The following is a 19,440-nucleotide window of genomic DNA, read 5'->3' as shown; positions in this document are numbered from 1 at the left end:
ACACACACACACACACACACACACACACACACACACACACACACACACAATCAGCCTCACTTACCATGCTTTTAGTTGTACACAGGACTACCAAATGTTCCTTTCAATTGCTCCGATTCTGTTCTTCCGCTCGACTGATTGAGTGAAAGCCATTGCTGAGCAGTACTTAGCTAATTATCCCAGTCATAGGCTGTAAAAGTGCTGTAGACAAGAGGTTTCAGTGCTTTCTAATGGGCAAAGCAACTCTGGCAGCCCCCGCATGGATTCCTGCAGTTCTGTCATCTTTCTGCTGGGTATTTGATGAGAACGCATTAGCTGTGAACACATGAGGGGACAATGACAATAGAGCTCTCTCTCTCTCTCTCTCTATCCACACACACACACACACACACACACACACACACAAGCTATTATTACCTGCGTTCCCACGCTTCATTGCGTCCTGGGCGACGGATACATAAACATTCCATTTCGCTCCATCTCCCTCATTACCTGCATCCATTTTGTCTGCTACTGTCTCAAACTTCAAATTATGCAAGAAGAAATCCTCAGTGGCTCGACAGTAGGCTACAGTGGCTAGGATTGTCCTCTATATCCACGGCCCACTTTGACTATGCGATATAATGAAAGTACAAAAATGCTTGATACTATCAAAGTGTATGTGTGTTGTGTTCGACTTACTTACCTCTCATTGTTCTCTCTGCCCAGACCCCCCACGCCAACGCTTCAGCAGGCCCCACTTTGCTGTTGATGACACTGTCATGCCTTGTTTATTCATGAACCTTGTATTTACTGACTTACTATGTCAACATGGAGTCTGTAGAATTATGAATGGTGAACCATGAGTAGCCAGTCTCTCTCACTCTCATACTGGTCATTGGCCTCGGCTAACTGGTTCATGCAGACATCAGCCTTGTGCCATTTCCATGGGCCTAACATCCACCAGTCTCATTGGAGCCAATGTTGCTAAATTGATCTCAATGGTTTACTGGAATTGACGTACGAGAGGCGATCAAATATTGACATGTGCCAGGCTGTGCTTTATTTTGACACTGGTAAATTTGCAGAGAGGAAAACTGGTCCAGGGAATGTCTGGTTAACAAAGAAAAAAAGAGAAGTCAGTTTGTTAATGTGTGTTGTGTGTTGTGTGTGTGTGTGTGTGTGTGTTGTGTGTGTGTGTGTGTGTGTGTGTTGTGTGTTGTGTGTGTGTGTGTGTGTGTGTGTGTGTGTGTGTGTGTGTGTTGTGTGTGTGTGTTGTGTGTTGTGTGTGTGTGTGTGTGTGTGTGTGTGTGTGTGTGTGTGTTGTGTGTGTGTGTGTGTGTGTGTGTTGTGTGTTGTGTGTGTGTGTGTGTGTGTGTGTGTGTTGTGTGTGTGTGTGTGTGTGTGTGTGTGTGTGTGTGTGTGTGTGTGTGTGTGTGTGTGCGTGTGTGTGTGTGTGTGTGTTTCCATCTGTGTGTTAGACCATTCTTGTATACTCCCATCTTAGTTTCTGGAGCCTGTGAGTGGGTGGTTATCCTTGGCTATGTACATAGTAACAAATGCTCTTGCAAATTATTGAAGCTTTTCTGCCGGAGGGAGGAAGAAAGAGAGAGAGCGTGCGAGAGAGAGAGAGAGAGAGAAGGATGAGGAAAATGTTGCTGCTGGGTGCACTGGGTGCAGAGAGAGGGAGAGGGGGGGGGGGTGATTGGAACGGGTGAGGCTGAAGCTTATGTACAGTACGTATGGAGGAGGGGACGATGGTTTGGATGATGCTACGCTTGGGGTTTAAGCGAAGGGGGAGGGTTTTTTGGGGGGACGGGAGGTTGGTTTAAAAGGGGGTGCACAAACAGTTTAGTTCTGCTCTGGTTAGCAGCACGTCAGCTTGTGTTCCCCAAAGCCCAACCCGCCACTAGGAATAGCAGCACTGCTCAGACGGCGACGGAAAGAAGGAGGAGGTGGGAGGAGGGAGGAGGAGGACAAAGAGGGATGGAGAAAAAGGGAAGACTGTGGCAGTATGCGATTTAACTGGACTGGAAGTGGATTGTAAAATACATCTGGAACATGGATCTGTAAAATACAATCTGTGCGTGTCTGTCCATCCGAATATGCATTGTATGACTCGTATCCATGTCACAACCAGAAGTACCATGCATGTTACTATGCACTCTCATCCAGGAAAAATGTAAGCCGCATGAGAAAAAAAACCACCGAGACTCGTCTCCAATACATTAATAAAGACCTCATGCCACACCACACACACAACTACGAGTAGGTGCACTCTCAGACACACACACAGACACCCCCCGCCCTCCACACAGTCTCTCCCTCTGTCTCAAACTCCCACGTGAGCGTTTTCACTGGGCATGTATAGCTGGAATTCAGAAGAGAAGCAGCCTAAAAGGTCATTGTCTGGCCTCATTAGCACTATCTGCCACACAGCTGTAATAATGAAACCATAATGAGATATTATTAGTAAGTATATACAGTGATGTTGGTCATTGAATGGGGTCATCTGTTAAACTCTTCTCCAATCTTACTTTATCATGTTCATACCTGACACAGGATATGTTAACCACACAGCAAACATCTTGCAGTGTTTCTGAGATAAAGGTTAGGGATAACGGTCTAATCTACAATAGCTTCACAAACATTCTGAGAACATTCCAACAACAGAGCTGAAGGGAGGTGTTGCTAGAACATTGAAGAAAACGGGAATCAGAGGGGAAAATCCATTATGTCCCCGTCTTTCTTTTTCGGTTAGATAGGTAGGTATGACCTTTGAACCTCCCACCTTTCTAGTCTGACCTACGATGACCTCAGTCTTGCCCCAGGGTGTCTGAGAAACTGCCTAATTGTTACATTGTTTGTTTTGTTGTTGTGTGCGTGCCTGCACCCAGTACCCCTGTGTCACCACAACCGGATAATAATTGTTCCCCTGAGGTGGGGGGGTCAGTTATATTTTGGGGGAGAGGAGAGTGAGGATTTTTGTCTAATCCCAATGTTGTTGACGGCCCCGTGTTCAAAATTAAACCGATTGGTAAGACTGTCATAACAACAGCCCTGGCTAGAGCAGACATGAAAGCTGTAAGAGGCATTAACCCCAAAATGAGTATATGACGCCCAGAGACAGATCTGGGGTGAGGTGGTTTAGGGGGGTCTATTTGGGCATTGGGGGAATCCCCTCTTCTAACCAATAAACCTGACTCGCACAAAGCCAAATGGCTGATTCAGCTCAGGGTGGGTGCATTTCTTAAGGGCAAATAAAGGGGGTGATCGTGTGAGTAGAGGGGGTAGTGAAAGTCAAGTCGCTCTGACTTAATCCACCCTATCTAAAAATGTTATATATACACAGTCACTCAGAACATAGAGGATACTAACAACGTCTCTAATGTGTTTAAAAAGCACGGAGACTGCAAACTATGAGAACAGTTGGTGAAGGATAGTTCTGATACATGATTTGAAGATCTCAGCAAAGTCCATTGAGGGGAGAATGAGTGGCCACCAGCCCTTTGTCTGAGGGTACTGTACTGTACTGTCTGTCTGTCTGTCTGTCTGTCTGTCTGTCTGTCTGTCTGTCTGTCTGTCTGTCTGTCTGTCTGTCTGTCTGTCTGTCTGTCTGTCTGTTCCCCCAAAGAGGTGTATTGGTAGGCAGGGGGGCTGCAGACTGCTTGAGGCAATCTGCAGGGCGCAAGCGCGCACATATACACACACAAACACACACAAAGCCCTCACAGGAAAGCAAAGCGATCATCCTCAGGTCAGGTCAGGTCAGGTGTATTGGAGAGGTAGGATGTGTGAGTACCATCCTTAATTTAGCTGAACCCTGCCTATGTGAAAACGTTGAATAGTCTAATTTGAAATAGGACAGTCAATTATTCATTTGTTTCACACTGCATTTCTACTTGACTTACCTTTCACAATGAATTTAACAAATGTAGCATTTTCCAAAACATTTTTTATTTTGTATTAACTTGTAACACACACACACACACACACACACACACACACACACACACAACATAAAAGCCTGCTGCCGGGGCTACTTCCCCTCTTCCTCCATGGTCATCCTCCATGGTCTTCCTCCATGGTCTTCCTCCATGGTCTTCCTCCATGGTCTTGTGGCCAGCCAGGTCACCCGTGATACAAGTCAGTATTCTAAGTCCATCCATGTCTGAGAACGTTGAATGAAGTGTAAAACGCCCACTTGGGGCAACAGTGAGCATGGTTAAGTAGCTTCAGGCATCTGCCTCTGATTCCAAAGGTTGCATGTTGGAATCCAGCAATAGAAAGTTGTTTTTGATATTATTGTTTTAAGCCTATCCCTTCAGAGTTAATGCCTAATTTTAAGAATTTGGATTTAATGCCTAAACTGAACCCTAACCGTAAAAATCCAGTTAATGCCTAAACTGAACCCTAACCTGTCACGCCCTGGCCATAGAGAGTGTTTTGTTCTCTATTTTGGTTAGGCCAGGGTGTGACTGGGGTGGGCGTTCTATGTTCCTTTTTCTATGTTTTTGTATTTCTTTGTTTTGGGCCGAGTAGGGTTCCTAATCAGAGGCAGCTGTCTATCGTTGTCTCTGATTAGGAATCATACTTAGGCAGCCTTTTCCCACCCGTGCTTTGTGGGATCTTGTATTTGTGTAGCTGCCTGTGAGTAGCCCAGAACGTCACGCTTCGTTGTCATTTGTATTGTTTGGTGAGTTTCATATTTATTAAACATGTGGAACTCTAAGCACGCTGCGCCTTGGTCTACTCCTTTAGACGATCGTGACATAACCGTAAAAATCCAGAGTTAATGCCTAAACTGAACCCTAACCGTAAAAATCCAGAGTTAATGCCTAAACTGAACCCTAACCGTAAAAATCCAGAGTTAATGCCTAAACTGAACCCTAACCGTAAAAATCCAGAGTTAATGCCTAAACTGAACCCTAACCGTAAAAATCCAGAGTTAATGCCTAAACTTAAACACCTTGAAATTTCACGCTTGGAAGAACTTCGAAATTTCTCGTTTGACAAACATGGATGAACATGTAACCTAATTCTGACCTGAGACTGTGAGAGCTGGTAGCTTGTGAAACAATGTGTGGGACCCCCACCGCAGTACCCTGGGCCCTCATGCATTCATCACTGCATCCCAATGTCTCTCACACCCCGCCCCCTCTCTGCTGTTTGTTTCTTTATCGGAACAAACAATTAAACAAAACATGTTGTTTCTAAAGCATTAAAACACTACTTTACTCTAAATCTCCCTCTCATCCAACTGTTATGTGGCATGTGGCCCATTACAGAATAGGAGTTTGGACACAGTGCTTAAAACCCATGATTTATATTTAACTTGATTTATTGAAACATTTGGCCCAGGCGTCAATCTCTTCAGGGAAATGCTTGAAACATATGACAGTGGAAAATAAGCATACGCCTGCGCACTCACGCAGAATTATTATAATTTTTATTTTAAGTCTCCGTTGATCAATTGGGTTTAAAATGCTGCTGAAATGCCGAGCTGGTGTGTGCACTGGCAAGATCCAATAGTCTCAGTTGAATAGCAAATTGGTCCAAATTATTGAAAGGAATAAAGCCTTGGGAAGAGGAGGAGTAGGAGACGGGAGGGGGGCAGCAACAATCCTTTCCCCTTCCCATATGGTGAGAGCAGTGCCGATAGCATCACATTCCGCGGAGCGTTGCCAGTCGTCCTATGGTGAACTGCCATCGCTCTAATCAAAAACAAACGGAGCCGCAGCTTTCGCTTGCGCTCAACTCAGCTCCAGTACGGAACGTCCATCCGTGGCTGTGCGAGGTCTCCGTCTGGCCGATATTCGGTGGCGACGGGGCCTTGAACGATTGAACTGTGGTTAATTGAAGAAGCGGGAGAAGTAAATACGAGCACACCACTCAAGACGAAGTTACTATGGGGAAGCGCAGGGAGGCGGGAGTCTAACGTGGATAGGGGGCACAAATCAAATCAAAAGATTTACTATTCGGATTATTTCTATTTTGAACACTTCATTTTCAGAGGGATTTTCATCAGATTTTCTGGCCATTATCCCACGCAGGCATGAACGGAAAGGAAGCGAGGTTTTGCTCGGGATGCTGGAGGCAAATGATGCTGTCAAGCATTCTGGTTCTACACTTGATTCCCCTCTTTGTACATGGTAAGAAATCATATACGTTTTTACTCACATGGGTTGTCTCTTTGTTTTCCCTCGGATGTGTATGATAGGCAGACCACCGTGAAACCAGTGACAAAACACACTTGCACAGAGAGTCAGTCCAACAAAGGGGGCCAGTGAGTCTTCTATTGTAGGCTAGAGCCGACTGGTCTAGCGCTCACTCTCCGAATAGTGTCATTGAGCAGTGCACCATAGGCTATCTTTTCCCAGGACGCAAACCAATATTTTATTTGGGTTATGAGATGACATGATGGTTGGGATATTGTCGGGCAATGGGTCAATTCCGAAGAGAGGCAATTGCATGGAAGTTGTATTGGTTTTTGTAGAGCCGGATGGCACAATTGCCTTTCAGCAATGACCCACTCTCTGTATCGGTGTTACGGGGTAATAGTGGCGAGCCGATGCAGTAAAATTGCTCCCCCGAGGCTGCTGCTGTCACTATGGCAATGATGGAGCCAGGCGACACAAAGGCAGGATTACGGTCGGGGTCCCTGTTGCATTATTCATCAACCAATCTGAACGGACATTCTGATACAGCGCGCCTTGGCTTTTATAGAAAACATGAAAAGACACTGAAAACTCTCCTCATTTGTCTCATGCTGAATCACAGCACTTCTTACATATTAATAATGTTGTTGGCTATGAATAGCCCAGGGATATAATCATCAGTTTGACATCAGGGGGATATAGGCTACCTAATTTAGTCGATTCATTTATTTAAATGTCCTTACTCGGTCGCCATTACCATTAGATTTTATGTTTGGCCACTTCTGCTTGGATGGGACGATGATATCCAGTGGTTGTAGGAATGGGAGCGTGAATTGGTACCCTACATACAGGCAATGTCGTCTGCGGAAGGATGGGATGTTAGGCTGTATTTATTTATCCATATGTCAGTATAAAAAAACGTCTGTGTAGGCCCTGGAGACTGGTCCGGGTTGGTGCGCTATTGTCCAACCGGCAAAAAGAGGAACCGTTCATGCCCATCACCGCCCAGCAACAGGGCACTGAAGACGGTACCAATGCGCCAAGACGTGCTCAAACAATGTCAAAATGCCCTGATTAAATGGGTGAATATTTAATATAACGTCAGCCATGCCAAGTATATACAGTCATAGCTGCGGGGAAGTAGGGGGGCTGAGGGTGCTTCACCCTCTGATTAAAATACAATTTAAAACATTAGTTCCACAAAATGTGTGAACTAGGCTTTTAATACTCCTGTAGGGAGGGTGAGCCCTCCATCCTCCTCATTTCCTTGCTTCACCGGTGGGCTGTGGCAGTGGCACCACCTGCTCCTTCTACTGTGAACACTGTGGTGACCAAAGAATGGTGTCCCTAACAATGACAGTTAATTACATGTCAGGGCTCCTCTTCTTGGTGGCATTTTCAGTCTTCCATAGTGAAGTGAAGAGATGGTTAGGGGGTAGTAGTGAGCGCTGTAGGGGCACCTCCCCTCCCCCACTCAGAATGACGGCTGTGTGAGCGGGTTTGAACGGGTGATGGAGGGGGTAATAGTAGTCAAGGCTCAGCCACATTTCCAGGATTTATGTCCCTGGGGCCAACACGGTGATGGACTCTGGGAATGATGGACCTCCCTGCCTGCCTCTCCCTCCTGCCTGCCTCTCCCTCCTGCCTGCCTCTCCCTCCTTTCCTCTGCTCTCCTCTGGCCTGCTGACACACATCTGCCGTGGACAGATTATGTTTGAAACGCAGTGTGTTAATCTGCAAGCCAAATCCCCCCCCCCAGCCTTTTTTTATAGCAGTTTAGGAAAAAACACACATTTTGATCATAAGTCATTTTAAAATCAATTTAAAGTTAATTGGAGAAATAGTGCACGTCTCTCTCTCTCTCTCTCTCTCTCTCTCTCTCTCTCTCTCTTTTTCTCTCTCTCTCTCTCTCTCTGTGTGTTCTGTATGATGCCACTGTGGTATGTGCTCTGTGGAATGGCAAATGTGACCCAGGTTAGATATGCCACATGCTAAAACAGCCCACCTACATATCCTTCTTACATTGGTCTGCTCATTAGAAAACACCTGCCAATGGGTGTAGTCCTTCCTTTCTCTAGTCCCAGTAGTATACGTTACTCATTTCACATTAGTCATACAATGAGCTTTGTTCACGGCTAGGTTGGACACATCACCCATGGAGAGCTGAAATCATTGGAACCTTGGGTGGATGACCTCAACCCCCAGCACCTCACATGCTGCTTGGTAGAATCTCTGCACTCCACCTTCCTCCATCTCAAACAATGGCTTGCTCAGCGCAAAGACGCCTCTGCATGTGTAACATGAAACCCGCTTTAGGCACACCCTCCTTCCCAAGCAGTTCCTCTCGGTGTTGCGTCAGGGGGATTGTGGGGTGACTTTGCATCTCATCAGAGGAGGAGAAGCATGGGGAGAAGCAGAGAAGAAGACAAAATAGTGTTATCCCGTTCTCTCTGTCCTACCACCTGCACCTCCCTGCTCCAAGGTTCTGCCTCCAGTGGCCAGCAGGGGGACCATTAACATGGGTGTCGGTTGGCTTGACCTGGCCAGCCGTTTAAAAGTGTGTGTGAGCATTCCCATAGGTTGTGATAGTGTTAAGAATAAGTGTGTATCTTTGTGTTCTAGTAGTCTGTGTGCGTGTCAGCGAGTTCATGTCAGTGCACGCGCCTCCTAGTGTGTCAGCGCACATCTAGTCTCCTCCACAAAGCGAACCGTTCGGTGCAATGCGAGTGGAGCGTATTACATCACCGAGACGGCTTCCATCGTTGAGCCCTGTCCTATTAGCAGTCATTCCCCTACCTCCCCCTGTCAAAGAGGTGGTCCTCTGTAGCTCAGTTGGTAGAGCATGGCGCTTGCACCGCCAGAGATGTGGGTTCCCTGGACCACCCATATGTTAAATGCATGACTGTAAGTCACTTTGGATAAAAGCATCTGCCAAATGATAAATGTTATTATATTAATAAAGAAATCCACCACACATTCAGCTGAACCAGTCCAAGGAAGAACAAATGAAAGAGAAAGAAGGGATAATGATCTTACTGATAGTTGGATTCATGTGGTCTGTTATCCCTTGATGCCTTTGAAAGCTGGGAGTTTATCGAATCCCTGATTTTTAATTAGGCTAATCACTTAAATCAGTGGTTCCCCAACCTTTTTCGGTTACTGTATACCACCAACTGAATTTAGCTCTGCCCGGAGGACCCCTGTGGTACCCCCTCATGGGCATTTTATGGTATCATGAGTCTCAAGTACCCCCTATGGATAGGCCAAGTACCCCAGGGGTCCTAGTACCTCTGGTTGGGAACCACTGACTTGAACCAATCAGGGGGAAGCAGGAAGCTAAAGGAGTAGTGTATGAACTCTGGAGGGGCATGCTTAGAGAGGACAGGCTCCCTGTTCTGCATTTTGATAACACACACGGACACACACGACCAGGCACACACACACACACACGACCAGGTACACACACACACACACACACGACCAGGCACACACACACACACACGACCAGGCACACACAAATAGGAAGTGTTCTTTAAACCACACACCTGCACACACACCCTTTGTTCTTACGCTTAATATTTCTGTCTGAAAAGGTGAGTATTAGCGTTTTGTCCTTGTAGTGTGTGCGTGCATGTGTGTGTTTGTGTGGAGATCTGTTAGGTTAGCAACGCTGCATCAACTCTCTCTGCACAGTGAGGGCAAGACTGTTGCCATGGCAACCCATCCCTCCTCCAGCCTGCCACCTGTTGAGCACAGAAATGAAAGGTTTTATGTGATTGAGGGACGAAGGGATAGAGAGAGAAGGAGGGAGAGAGAGAGAGAGAAGGATGGAGAGAGTGGCAGAGTGGTAGGTGGAAATAAATGCAGGGGTATTCAATTAAGGCTGAATGCAGACCCATGTGTATCCACTTTCATAGATATTATTGAGTAGTATTGAATAAAGAGAAAATGTTTAATGCATTATTCATAATGGTTATATTGTGTGTGTGTTATACACGCGCATATGTGTGTATGTGTGTGTCTATATACAGTATGAAGGTCCTCTCTTGAGGATTGTTTAGAGGGAGCTCACTGTAAAATCAATGGAAAGGAGTGATCAGTCAGACTCACTCTCACACACAACCTCATAATCCTTTCCACTTGACTATCATCCTTTGCTGTTCATCTCTCTCTCTCTTATTCGCACCTAACTGCCATTCCGTCTGCCTATCTGTTTCACTACACCATCCTCCTATCTCACACTCTCTTACTCCTGGCATCTCCATACTCTCTCTCGCTTACTCTCCTAGAGTCTCCCTCCGCTCTATCTCTCCATTTCTCTCTCAACTGCTTTCTCTCTTTCCCTCCCTCCCTCCCTCCCTCCCTCCCTCCCTCCCTCCCTCCCTCCCTCCCTCCCTCCCTCCCTCCCTCCCTCCCTCCCTCCCTCCCTCAGAGACATATAAACAGATATATTTATTTGCAGCTATAGCCAGCTGTGCTGTACTTTATCTCACTGCTCTGGCCACCCTTACCTCTGACCCTTCACCCCTATATCCTTCTGTCTGGGTCAGCAGACACTGCCTGGGAGCTAAAATCTATCTGTCACAACCAATCCCCGTCCTCTTTACTGTCTGTCATAGCCAATCACAATCCCCCGTTTCATTTGGAGGTAGGCAACGCATCCCAACTAACCAGGAAACAAAAGATTCGGCAGCTAGCCAACACCAACCCTGTTGTCCCTGGCAATGCCAAATACCTCTCATTACTCCCCCCCTCCCCCATACCCAAACACCTCAGAATACCCTTTAAGGGGTGAGGGGGTTCCTTATGTAACACTGTCTGACTGTCCCGTCTGAAAGGGGAGCACAAAGACCACTTTATCCACCCCCCCCTCCCAGGCCGCCACACACTGCTCTCCAACAGCCCTTGGCCGGGGGTCCGCTGTGGCCCCCGTGAGCCTCATTCCATCTGGGCCAGGGGGACAATCAGCAGTGGAGGCCAGGGACGGTGAGAAGACCAGGTCTAAACAGGGATCTGACCCTACCCTGGCAATCCCCTTTCAGGCCATTGTGGCATCATGCCAGGCTGCCACCCTACTGGACCTGTGGATCTAATGTCCATTTTGTTGGACAGGCTCTGTGTCATAGTGGGCACAGTGTAGCTTGTTGGCTGGGATTGGGTTGGTGTTCAGGATGTATGGTTACTCATACTGAATAGGTAAGTCACCTTCCTCTATCTCACACAAGTCTCCTTTTGACATCAATCCATGATTTACACAAACGTTTAGCATCTGTAGGCCTACCTCAACTTATGCTTTAAATTACACTGCATTTTTAGCTTTGTTTTTAAGATAACACATGCAGGTTTTCTATTCTCTGATCTCCTAAGAGTTTGCTTGATCATAAACAGTCTCAAATGCAATATGAAGTATTTTTAGACTGGTATTAATAGTCTTGCCTTGCAACTGGATAAATCAAATCAGTGTCTTCACATTGTTTAGAGAGAATGAGACTGCTATTTGTCTCCGGTGTATACAAGTCTTTCATTGGAAACCTCAACTCGAGTAACTCCAAGAATGGTGTAAGTGCCTTCATGTGTTCTAGTTTGACTTCAGAAACAGCTGCACATATACGGGCAGGCCCACTCTCCCTGCATGTGAGCAGAAGTCTCTATGACTAAACTTCAGTTCTCTTTATTGAATCAAAAGCCTTTATTTGTGGCTTGGTCAGGTGATGAGGAGATAGCTGTGTACCAGTGGGAGATACGGGTCTTCTGTTCACAGTGGTTCTCTATCGAAGGCTACGGCTGCAAAATTCCGTGAACTTTCAATAAATGCCCTGTTTTTCCCGATATCCCGGTTGGAGGATTCCCGGAATCCGGAAATCTCCAACCAGGATTTCTGGAAAACCAGGGAATGTATTAAAAGTTCACGGAATTTTACAACCCTGCTCCTGGCCGGTGGTGCCCAGCGAAATCAGCGGCCTGTCAAAAGTCTCCTTGTTAATCCAATTAGGCTAACAAGACTATGTGAGGATGCATTTTTAATTGAAACTCACTTCAGAGAATCAGCAAAGCTCTCTGGCAGACAGACACACTGCTGCCTCCGATAGAGCGGCTCTTCAAGAGCACCACTGGTGTCCTCCCTAGAGAGAGAGAGAGAGAGAGAGAGAGAGAGAGAGAGAGAGAGAGAGAGAGAGAGAGACACAGACAGACAGACAGACAGACAGACAGACAGACGGGGTTGAGAGAGAGACTCTACGTAGATAAGTGATTAATAACCTTTCCTGCAGTCAAATAACCAAATCGCCCCCTAGTGGCGTCATGGGTGGGATGTTATTAATATTTTTTGTAATTTCATAATTAATTAACATTATTTTAAAAAACCTGCTGAAAATCCGGTGTTTATGTCAAACGGTTTTGTTATATTTCAGTCTTCTGTGATGTACAGTATATAAAGTGTTATATTGGGATGCAAACTCAAATGTAATACATTTCAACTCTATATCTGACATTGTACAGGTGTCTTCTTTTCTTTAAGCCCATAACCATGTGTGTGAGGTGTATACATTTGTTTCTAAGTAGATTTGTTTAAGACTACCAAGAAACACTCTGTGTGACCCTGATTTAGCCCACTGCAGTAAAATGTTTTAAGTAGCCTTTGAAAATGATTTATTTTTACCTTTAAGTAATCGCTTGAAGATTAACATTTTGGACAGCCTATGATTCTCCATGATATGACATTGCTTATATGGTGACTATATGACCTTTTAGAAGAGAGAACCACATGTATGGAATGTTTTACTCGATGAAAGAGTTGATGCCCAATGTAGTACAACTCCAGTATTCCTGACTTAATAACCCCAACAAACCCGACATCCATGAAATCTAGACATTTATACTGCACACAAATGACAGCCGTGCATCACAAAAATATTTCTATGGCTTTTAGCCCACTACACTGGCCATACTTTGAACGATACTGATATAGATGTTGATGGTGAAAACAACAGGAAACCCAGACTCAGCCAAGGTTACTGTTTGACCATTTTGCCAGAAACAATGAGACAGACCTTGTCTTTGGACCGTTACTTTCTGTCTCTGTTTGTTTTCCAGGCATACAACTATAAAAGATGTAAAGTGACTGAGTGATTGTTAGCGCTGAACAAACACAGAAGTGTGACTAAAGTGTCTCTCTACCGTCGGAGGGAGCTGTCTGTTGAGTAGCCTGCTCAGCTAGCCTGTTCTGTTCCCTGTAAAGTCCATCACTTAATGAGGGTGTGTGTGTGTGTGTGTGTGTGTGTGTGTGTGTGTGTGTGTGTGTGTGTGTGTGTGTGTGTGTGTCCGTGCGTCTCTGTGTGTGTGTGCGTCTCTGTGCGTGTACAGTATATTCCTTTAAAGTATATTCCCTGAATATGTGTGTAAGCGTGGCGGTCCATAGTGGTTTTGGCAGAAGCGACGCTGCTCAGAATGTCAGATGATGTCTTTAACAGCGGTGTGAGTTGCAGAATGAGTGTATCTGGTGGATGGATTAACCCAAAATTCACCCTCATTTCAAAAGCCTCTGTTTCTCTGACTACAGCAGAAATAAGCCCAGGATTCCACCTGGCTGCTACCCATTAGCAACCTTTATCTGCTTAGTAATGTAATACTCTATAGGCCTACTGTATATTTCCTACAAACAATGCTAGTATAACAGCAACTGGTTTTGTTTAAGCTTTGTGAGTTATTTGGTTGTCACGCACCACTTTTAATGAAGAAATTGTTATATTGTTTGATATGAGATATTGGTTTGTGTGGGTGTGAATGTTTTTCTTGGACACCACGCTGAAACCTAGACACCACGTCACAAATGGCATAGCGCTTATTAAATATGATGATGGCATTTCTGTGGAAGAAAACATGTTGGTCTCTCTTGCTGACAAGTAAATCCAACACTCTTTCACTGAACGACATGTGTGTCTGGTTAAAGTAATGTGTCTCCCTGTGTTTCTCTCAGCGCTGCTCTCTGTGAGACTGCAGGGTGAAGATGCCATATGACCGTCTCCCCTCCAGATCACTCCACCTCCCACAGGGAGCCCCCGGAGCCCCTAAACCCCAAACCATAATCCCTAATCCCAGCTCCTTGCCATTCAAGTACATTAGTCAATTATTACACATAATCCATGGGGTTCGCCAAAGCTGCTTTAGGAGAGGAATAAGGAGCTACACTTGGCTGATGTAATTGACCAGTGGATAAGTATATGGCCAGTCCATCTTGGTTTAATTTGTTTTGCATTTTAGCCTCAGGGTAATGCTGGACTGCTGAGCCATCTTGGGAGACAGATATTGCCCAATGACTAGGGACTTGAGTCACGATATGTTCAGTCATTCAATTGACACAACTCGTGTGTGGATTCTTGGCTGAAGCCTCAATGCAAGAAAGTCACTGGCCATCTGATAGTTGGTTCAGTTGGTGTTTGTTTACTACAGATGTAGGATGTTCATTTGATCACTCTTTTGTTGCTGAGAATTTCCCTCACAGCAGGAAATGCAAACTTGTAGTGTATCTGAGGTTTAAAAGGGCTTCTAAGGTTTGTAATTTCCACTTAAAAAATGTCAGACTTGACTTGCCCTGATGAAAAATATATCAACCCCTACAAAAAAATGTTCTAATGTTCCAATGCATATAATAATTCACATTTCCTGTTGCTGCAGGATTATTTTCATGCCGTAGCAAACTGGCTCAAATTAAGATCCTACATCTGTATCTCTGCCGCTTATAGTAGGTCTAGTTGTTGTGTCTGTGTTTTGTATTATGAATGACATTAAGTGGACATTGATAAAAGGATATTCACTCATGGCTGTGTGTGGTTATGAGACCTGACCCCTGACAACATTGTTTTGTTGTATGTTTTCAGGGAACACTCTGGGGGCCAATTTCACTGAGTTGGACACCACAGCCAATGTGACATCCCTGCCCAGTAAGGTCGAGGAAGCGGCCAAAGTGAATGATGTCGTTATCGAGGTGACCGGGGTCAGCGGCTCAGTCAGCCCCGTCGTCACGGTGACCCAGAGGGCCGACCGCATGCCCCGCTCCAAAGAGGAGCAGGGCAGCGGCATGCTGGGAGAAGGGGTGTTGCCAGCCGAGGAGGAGGTGGTGGACCCGCCCAGGATCAGCCCCGACTCAGCAGAGACAGAGCTCCTGCTGCCTAGCAACCCCCGTGGCACGGAGGAGGAAGAGGATGAAGAGGAGCACACCGACCCACCGTGGCTGAACGCCAGAGACAAAGTCTTCGACCTGGACCGCAGCTTCACAGAAGGAGTAGCCAATCTGGCCACCACCACTGCCCCTCCCCCTGCCGCCGCTAACCCCTCTCGCCCAGACGTCCTCACCGTGGACTTCTTCGACCCCGCCTCTCGCGGCCGCGGCCTGGACCTAGCCCCACCCTCTCCCTCCTCTTTGGCCCACGAACTCCAGGGCGGCGACCCCACTTCCTGGGCCATGCCAAACAACTACGACTACCTCACGCCATACGAGGAGGGTGCGTCGCCCACCCCTGATGAGTACTCCTACAGCACCACTACTGAGACCTTGGATGGGGATGACGACTTGAGGCTAACTGCCGGGCCTCCATCCCGCTCCAGGCCCAGGGCTCCCCCAGGTTCCGGCTCCTTCACCCCAGACAAGAGGCTGCCCAGTGGGGGTGCTGCTGCTGCTCCAGAGGGCCCTGCGGCCGTACCTCCAGCGTTACCCGTGGATGGCTCAGACGGGACCGGTGGCTGCCGCCAGGGCTACGTGAAGCAGAATGGAACCTGCCGCTCCCCCTGCGACACACTGCCCAGCTACTGCTTCAACGGAGGCCAGTGCTACCTACTGGACGGAATGGGGGTCTTCTGCAGGTGAGAGATGGAATGAGTGCACACACACACACACACACACACACGCACAAACACTCTGGCACACACAGCCATCACGCCCTCACATCATAGGCAAGGCATCCAGATGGAAGAAATCTAATTTACTAACATATCAGAGATAAACATTGAACCCAATAAAACCCATTATCTCTGTCTACATTACAATAACAGATATCTACACTCTGGACAATGTGTTGAGAAAGTATGAGCTAACCTGATGAGTGAATGAGATGGAAAACAGTTCCCCATCACACACACACACACACACACACACACACACAGAGATAGAGGGAAGAAAGAGGGAGACGGAAAGAGGGGGAGACAGATAGAGGGGAGGGAAGAAAGAGGGAGACAGAGAGAGAGGGGAGGGAAGAAAGAGGGAGACGGCGAGAGAGGGAGACAGAGAGAGAGGGAAAATCCCACGTCCATGTAAATGAAAATTGGGCTCCCATATGAAGCAGCTCAGTGATTTCAGACTAGAGAATAGAACGCAACATATGTTCCTGGATGCTTTACAGAGACGTTTATGAGGAAACTTCCATTGTTTTGCCAGATCAATTTCAACCATCCGGTTGTGGCGTGGTAGTCACGCGACCCACACGTGCACACACACACACACAGACACACACACACACACACACACACACACACACACACACACACACACACACACACACGGAGATGACGATCATACACCTTCCACTTGTATTGTAACCATATATTGCATTTTACAGTATTGTATTGTACATATGTATTGTCGTGGTCCTGTGTGGCTCAGTTACAGTATTAAGAGCATGCCACTATCAACACCAGGGTGGTCGGTTTGATTCCCACTGGGGTCACATACAAAAATGTGTGGACTCACTGTTGTCACCTCCTTCGTAAATGGCATATATTACAGTACTGTATGGGCCAATGTAATTTTAGTAAAGCAAAATACCACAGCAACTTCATTTTGGATATATGTTCACAGTATAGGGGATGCATTACATACAGTATATCTCTGATCTTGTCATTGTCAGATTATTTGAAATGTACTGTGAAGTATACTCGTAATAGTGCAGTACAGTATATATCATACTTCACATGTTTCTACTTAATTAACAAACATACATTTTCATTATGTACTTCTCAAAATCTGCAGTAGACCAACCAATATAAAATCTATAGCTTTACCAAACGGTTAAGTGATTATCAATTAACAGCGGTCGGATTAAGTAATAGTAAAATGTATTTTAACAAATTAGAAGAGAATCATATCAAAAGTAATGTGAGCATTTCATTGTAAAAGGCAATTACTTTATATGAACATGTGTTGCAATGTGCAACATGCATTTCTAGATTAAACACTGATTAAGTTTGCTGAAAAAGTGACTGTATGATTTTGTGTGTTTTACAAGGTTCCCAATCCTGGTGCATTGATACCTGGCCAACAGATCTTTATAGAGGTCATCCTGAGGAGAACGTGTAAGCGCGGTTACATGAGAAGGGAAAACCCCCTCCTCCCCAAACTCATCCAACCCCTCGGATCATTATGCAGAGCTATGCCAAGATATTTATTTCCCTTAATCCTGTATCTCACCGAACGAACCAATCGGCAGGGAGAGATCAGAAATGAGCAAACGTCTGTGTGGATTAGCATGCAAATGTATGCGCGGTAGCAAGTCCCTGGATGGCCATCGCCTCCTGACTGGCGCTGATGGAGATGATGATGGCAATGAGAGCTGGCGCAGATGAATCCAACAGACAGGGTCGCCATGCCAACGTGATTCTGTTCACACAACAGGAGAGCTCACACAAATGTATGTGTGCACATATGCTCAAGTTGAGACACACACACACACATGCAGGTACGCATACACACGGACGCACACACACACACACACACACACATACACACACACACGCTTTGCTTTTACCATGAGCCCAATAGAACCTCTCCCAACTCAAGGCCCTAATCATGACATAATGACCCGCTGTTCTCCTCCCCCTGCAGACACACCGTTTCTCATCACTGTGTGGCTATACAGTTAAACTGTTCAGTGATCTTGACGCTGACCTCTTGACTCTGACAGTTTCCCGTGGCAGGTCAGCAGTAGGTCATCTCCCAGCAGGCCTAATGGCCAGCGATGATGTGTGTGATTGAGATGGCAGATGCCCGATCTTTGCGGAGATTGGTCTTATCCTTTATACTGGTTTGTAATCATTGGAGCAACAGTCCATAGAGTAGGCAAGCCAAGAGAAATATCTCAAATCACTCCCATAAAACTTAACTACGATACTACAGCAATGTGGCTGCAGGTAGTCTAGTGGTTAAGAGCGTTGGGCCAATAAACGAAAGATCGCTGGTTCAAAATCCCTGAGCCGATTAGTTGAAAAGTCTGTTGATGTGCCCTTGAGCAAGTTACTTAACCCTAATTGCTCCTGTAAGTCACTTTGCGGAAGAGAATCTGATAAATGACTCAAATGTAAATGGCTATGACTACATTTGTAGAAGACAAGGTCTTTGGTGGGCTTAAAGAGATGATAGTAAACCATAACCAAACAGTAAACAATGCACTAAGTACATTGATTTTGATGTCTGTGAGAAGTCCATATTAGATGACACTGTCCCACGAGACTGTTGGACTGAGTCAGTGAAGATCTGTGTTACACTGAGGGACAGTCCAAGTTCTGTCTGAGGTTGGGCTAAGAGGCAATATGGGTCAGTGGAGCTCTGGCACAAGTGTGTCTGTGTGTGTCTGTGTGTAATGGTGAACTGAGGCTGATTCATACACCAGCCCAATTGAATTACAGTGGGATGAATGCAAAGGGCTCTGCCCTCTGTTATAACACACTCCTACAAGTAGTTGGTTGTGTCTGCCCTCAATATCTCTTTCTGGGGTTTACCGACAAAAGCCTTGTCCTGCTGTGTATGTGTGTACTGTAAGCGTTTGCATACTACGTGTGTGCGGTGGTTTGGATATGGTTAGTAAGACTAGTTACACTCTAACAGTTATGAAGGGGCTAATTTGAATGTTTGATCTACCTCACGTTATCAATAGTTTGCCTCTCTCTACTATCCTAACTAACATTTGTAATCATTTCCCCCATAGCTGGAGGACAACACTGTAAAATGGAGTGTAGGAGGGAAAGAGAGTGAGATGGATGGAGATAGACATGGCAAAGAAAAAGAGAAAAAAAGAGGGAGTAGGAGGGACCGAGAGAGAAAATGAGTCAGAGCTCGTCCTGCCTGCCAGTATGGAAACAGATCAGGACTAGCCAGGTTGAATTAACTGTGTGTGTGTGTGTGTGTGTGTGTGTGTGTGTGTGTGTGTGTATACAGTCATAGCTGTGTTTGTGTGTATAGTGCGTGTGTGTGTGTGTGTGTGTGTGTGTGTGTGTGTGCATACAGTATACTGTGTGTATACGCACACACACACACACA

At 46.0% G+C, this 19,440-nt stretch overlaps 1 protein-coding gene across 10 annotated transcripts in view; it reads left to right on the top strand.

The window, feature by feature from the left end:
• Nucleotides 1-5,505: 5,505 nt before the first annotated feature.
• Nucleotides 5,506-19,440, top strand: part of LOC106605341 (chondroitin sulfate proteoglycan 5) — a 30,895-nt gene continuing 16,960 nt past the window's right edge. The window contains exons 1-2 of one of the 10 annotated variants that reach the window (XM_045718457.1): nucleotides 5,506-6,131; nucleotides 15,014-15,995. In XM_045718457.1, coding sequence (XP_045574413.1) covers nucleotides 6,035-6,131; nucleotides 15,014-15,995 — 1,079 coding nt within the window. In that variant the 5' untranslated portion in view covers nucleotides 5,506-6,034. The remainder of the gene's footprint in view (nucleotides 6,132-15,013; nucleotides 15,996-19,440) is intronic. The other 9 variants (XM_045718453.1, XM_045718458.1, XM_014200850.2 and 6 more) reach the window with 9 other exon arrangements.

This window comes from Salmo salar, chromosome ssa05 (genome assembly GCF_905237065.1).
Source record: "Salmo salar chromosome ssa05, Ssal_v3.1, whole genome shotgun sequence".
Taxonomy (NCBI): Eukaryota; Metazoa; Chordata; class Actinopteri; order Salmoniformes; family Salmonidae; genus Salmo; species Salmo salar.
Note: the sequence above shows the minus strand (reverse complement) of the source record. Positions and strands in the feature narration are given on the sequence as shown.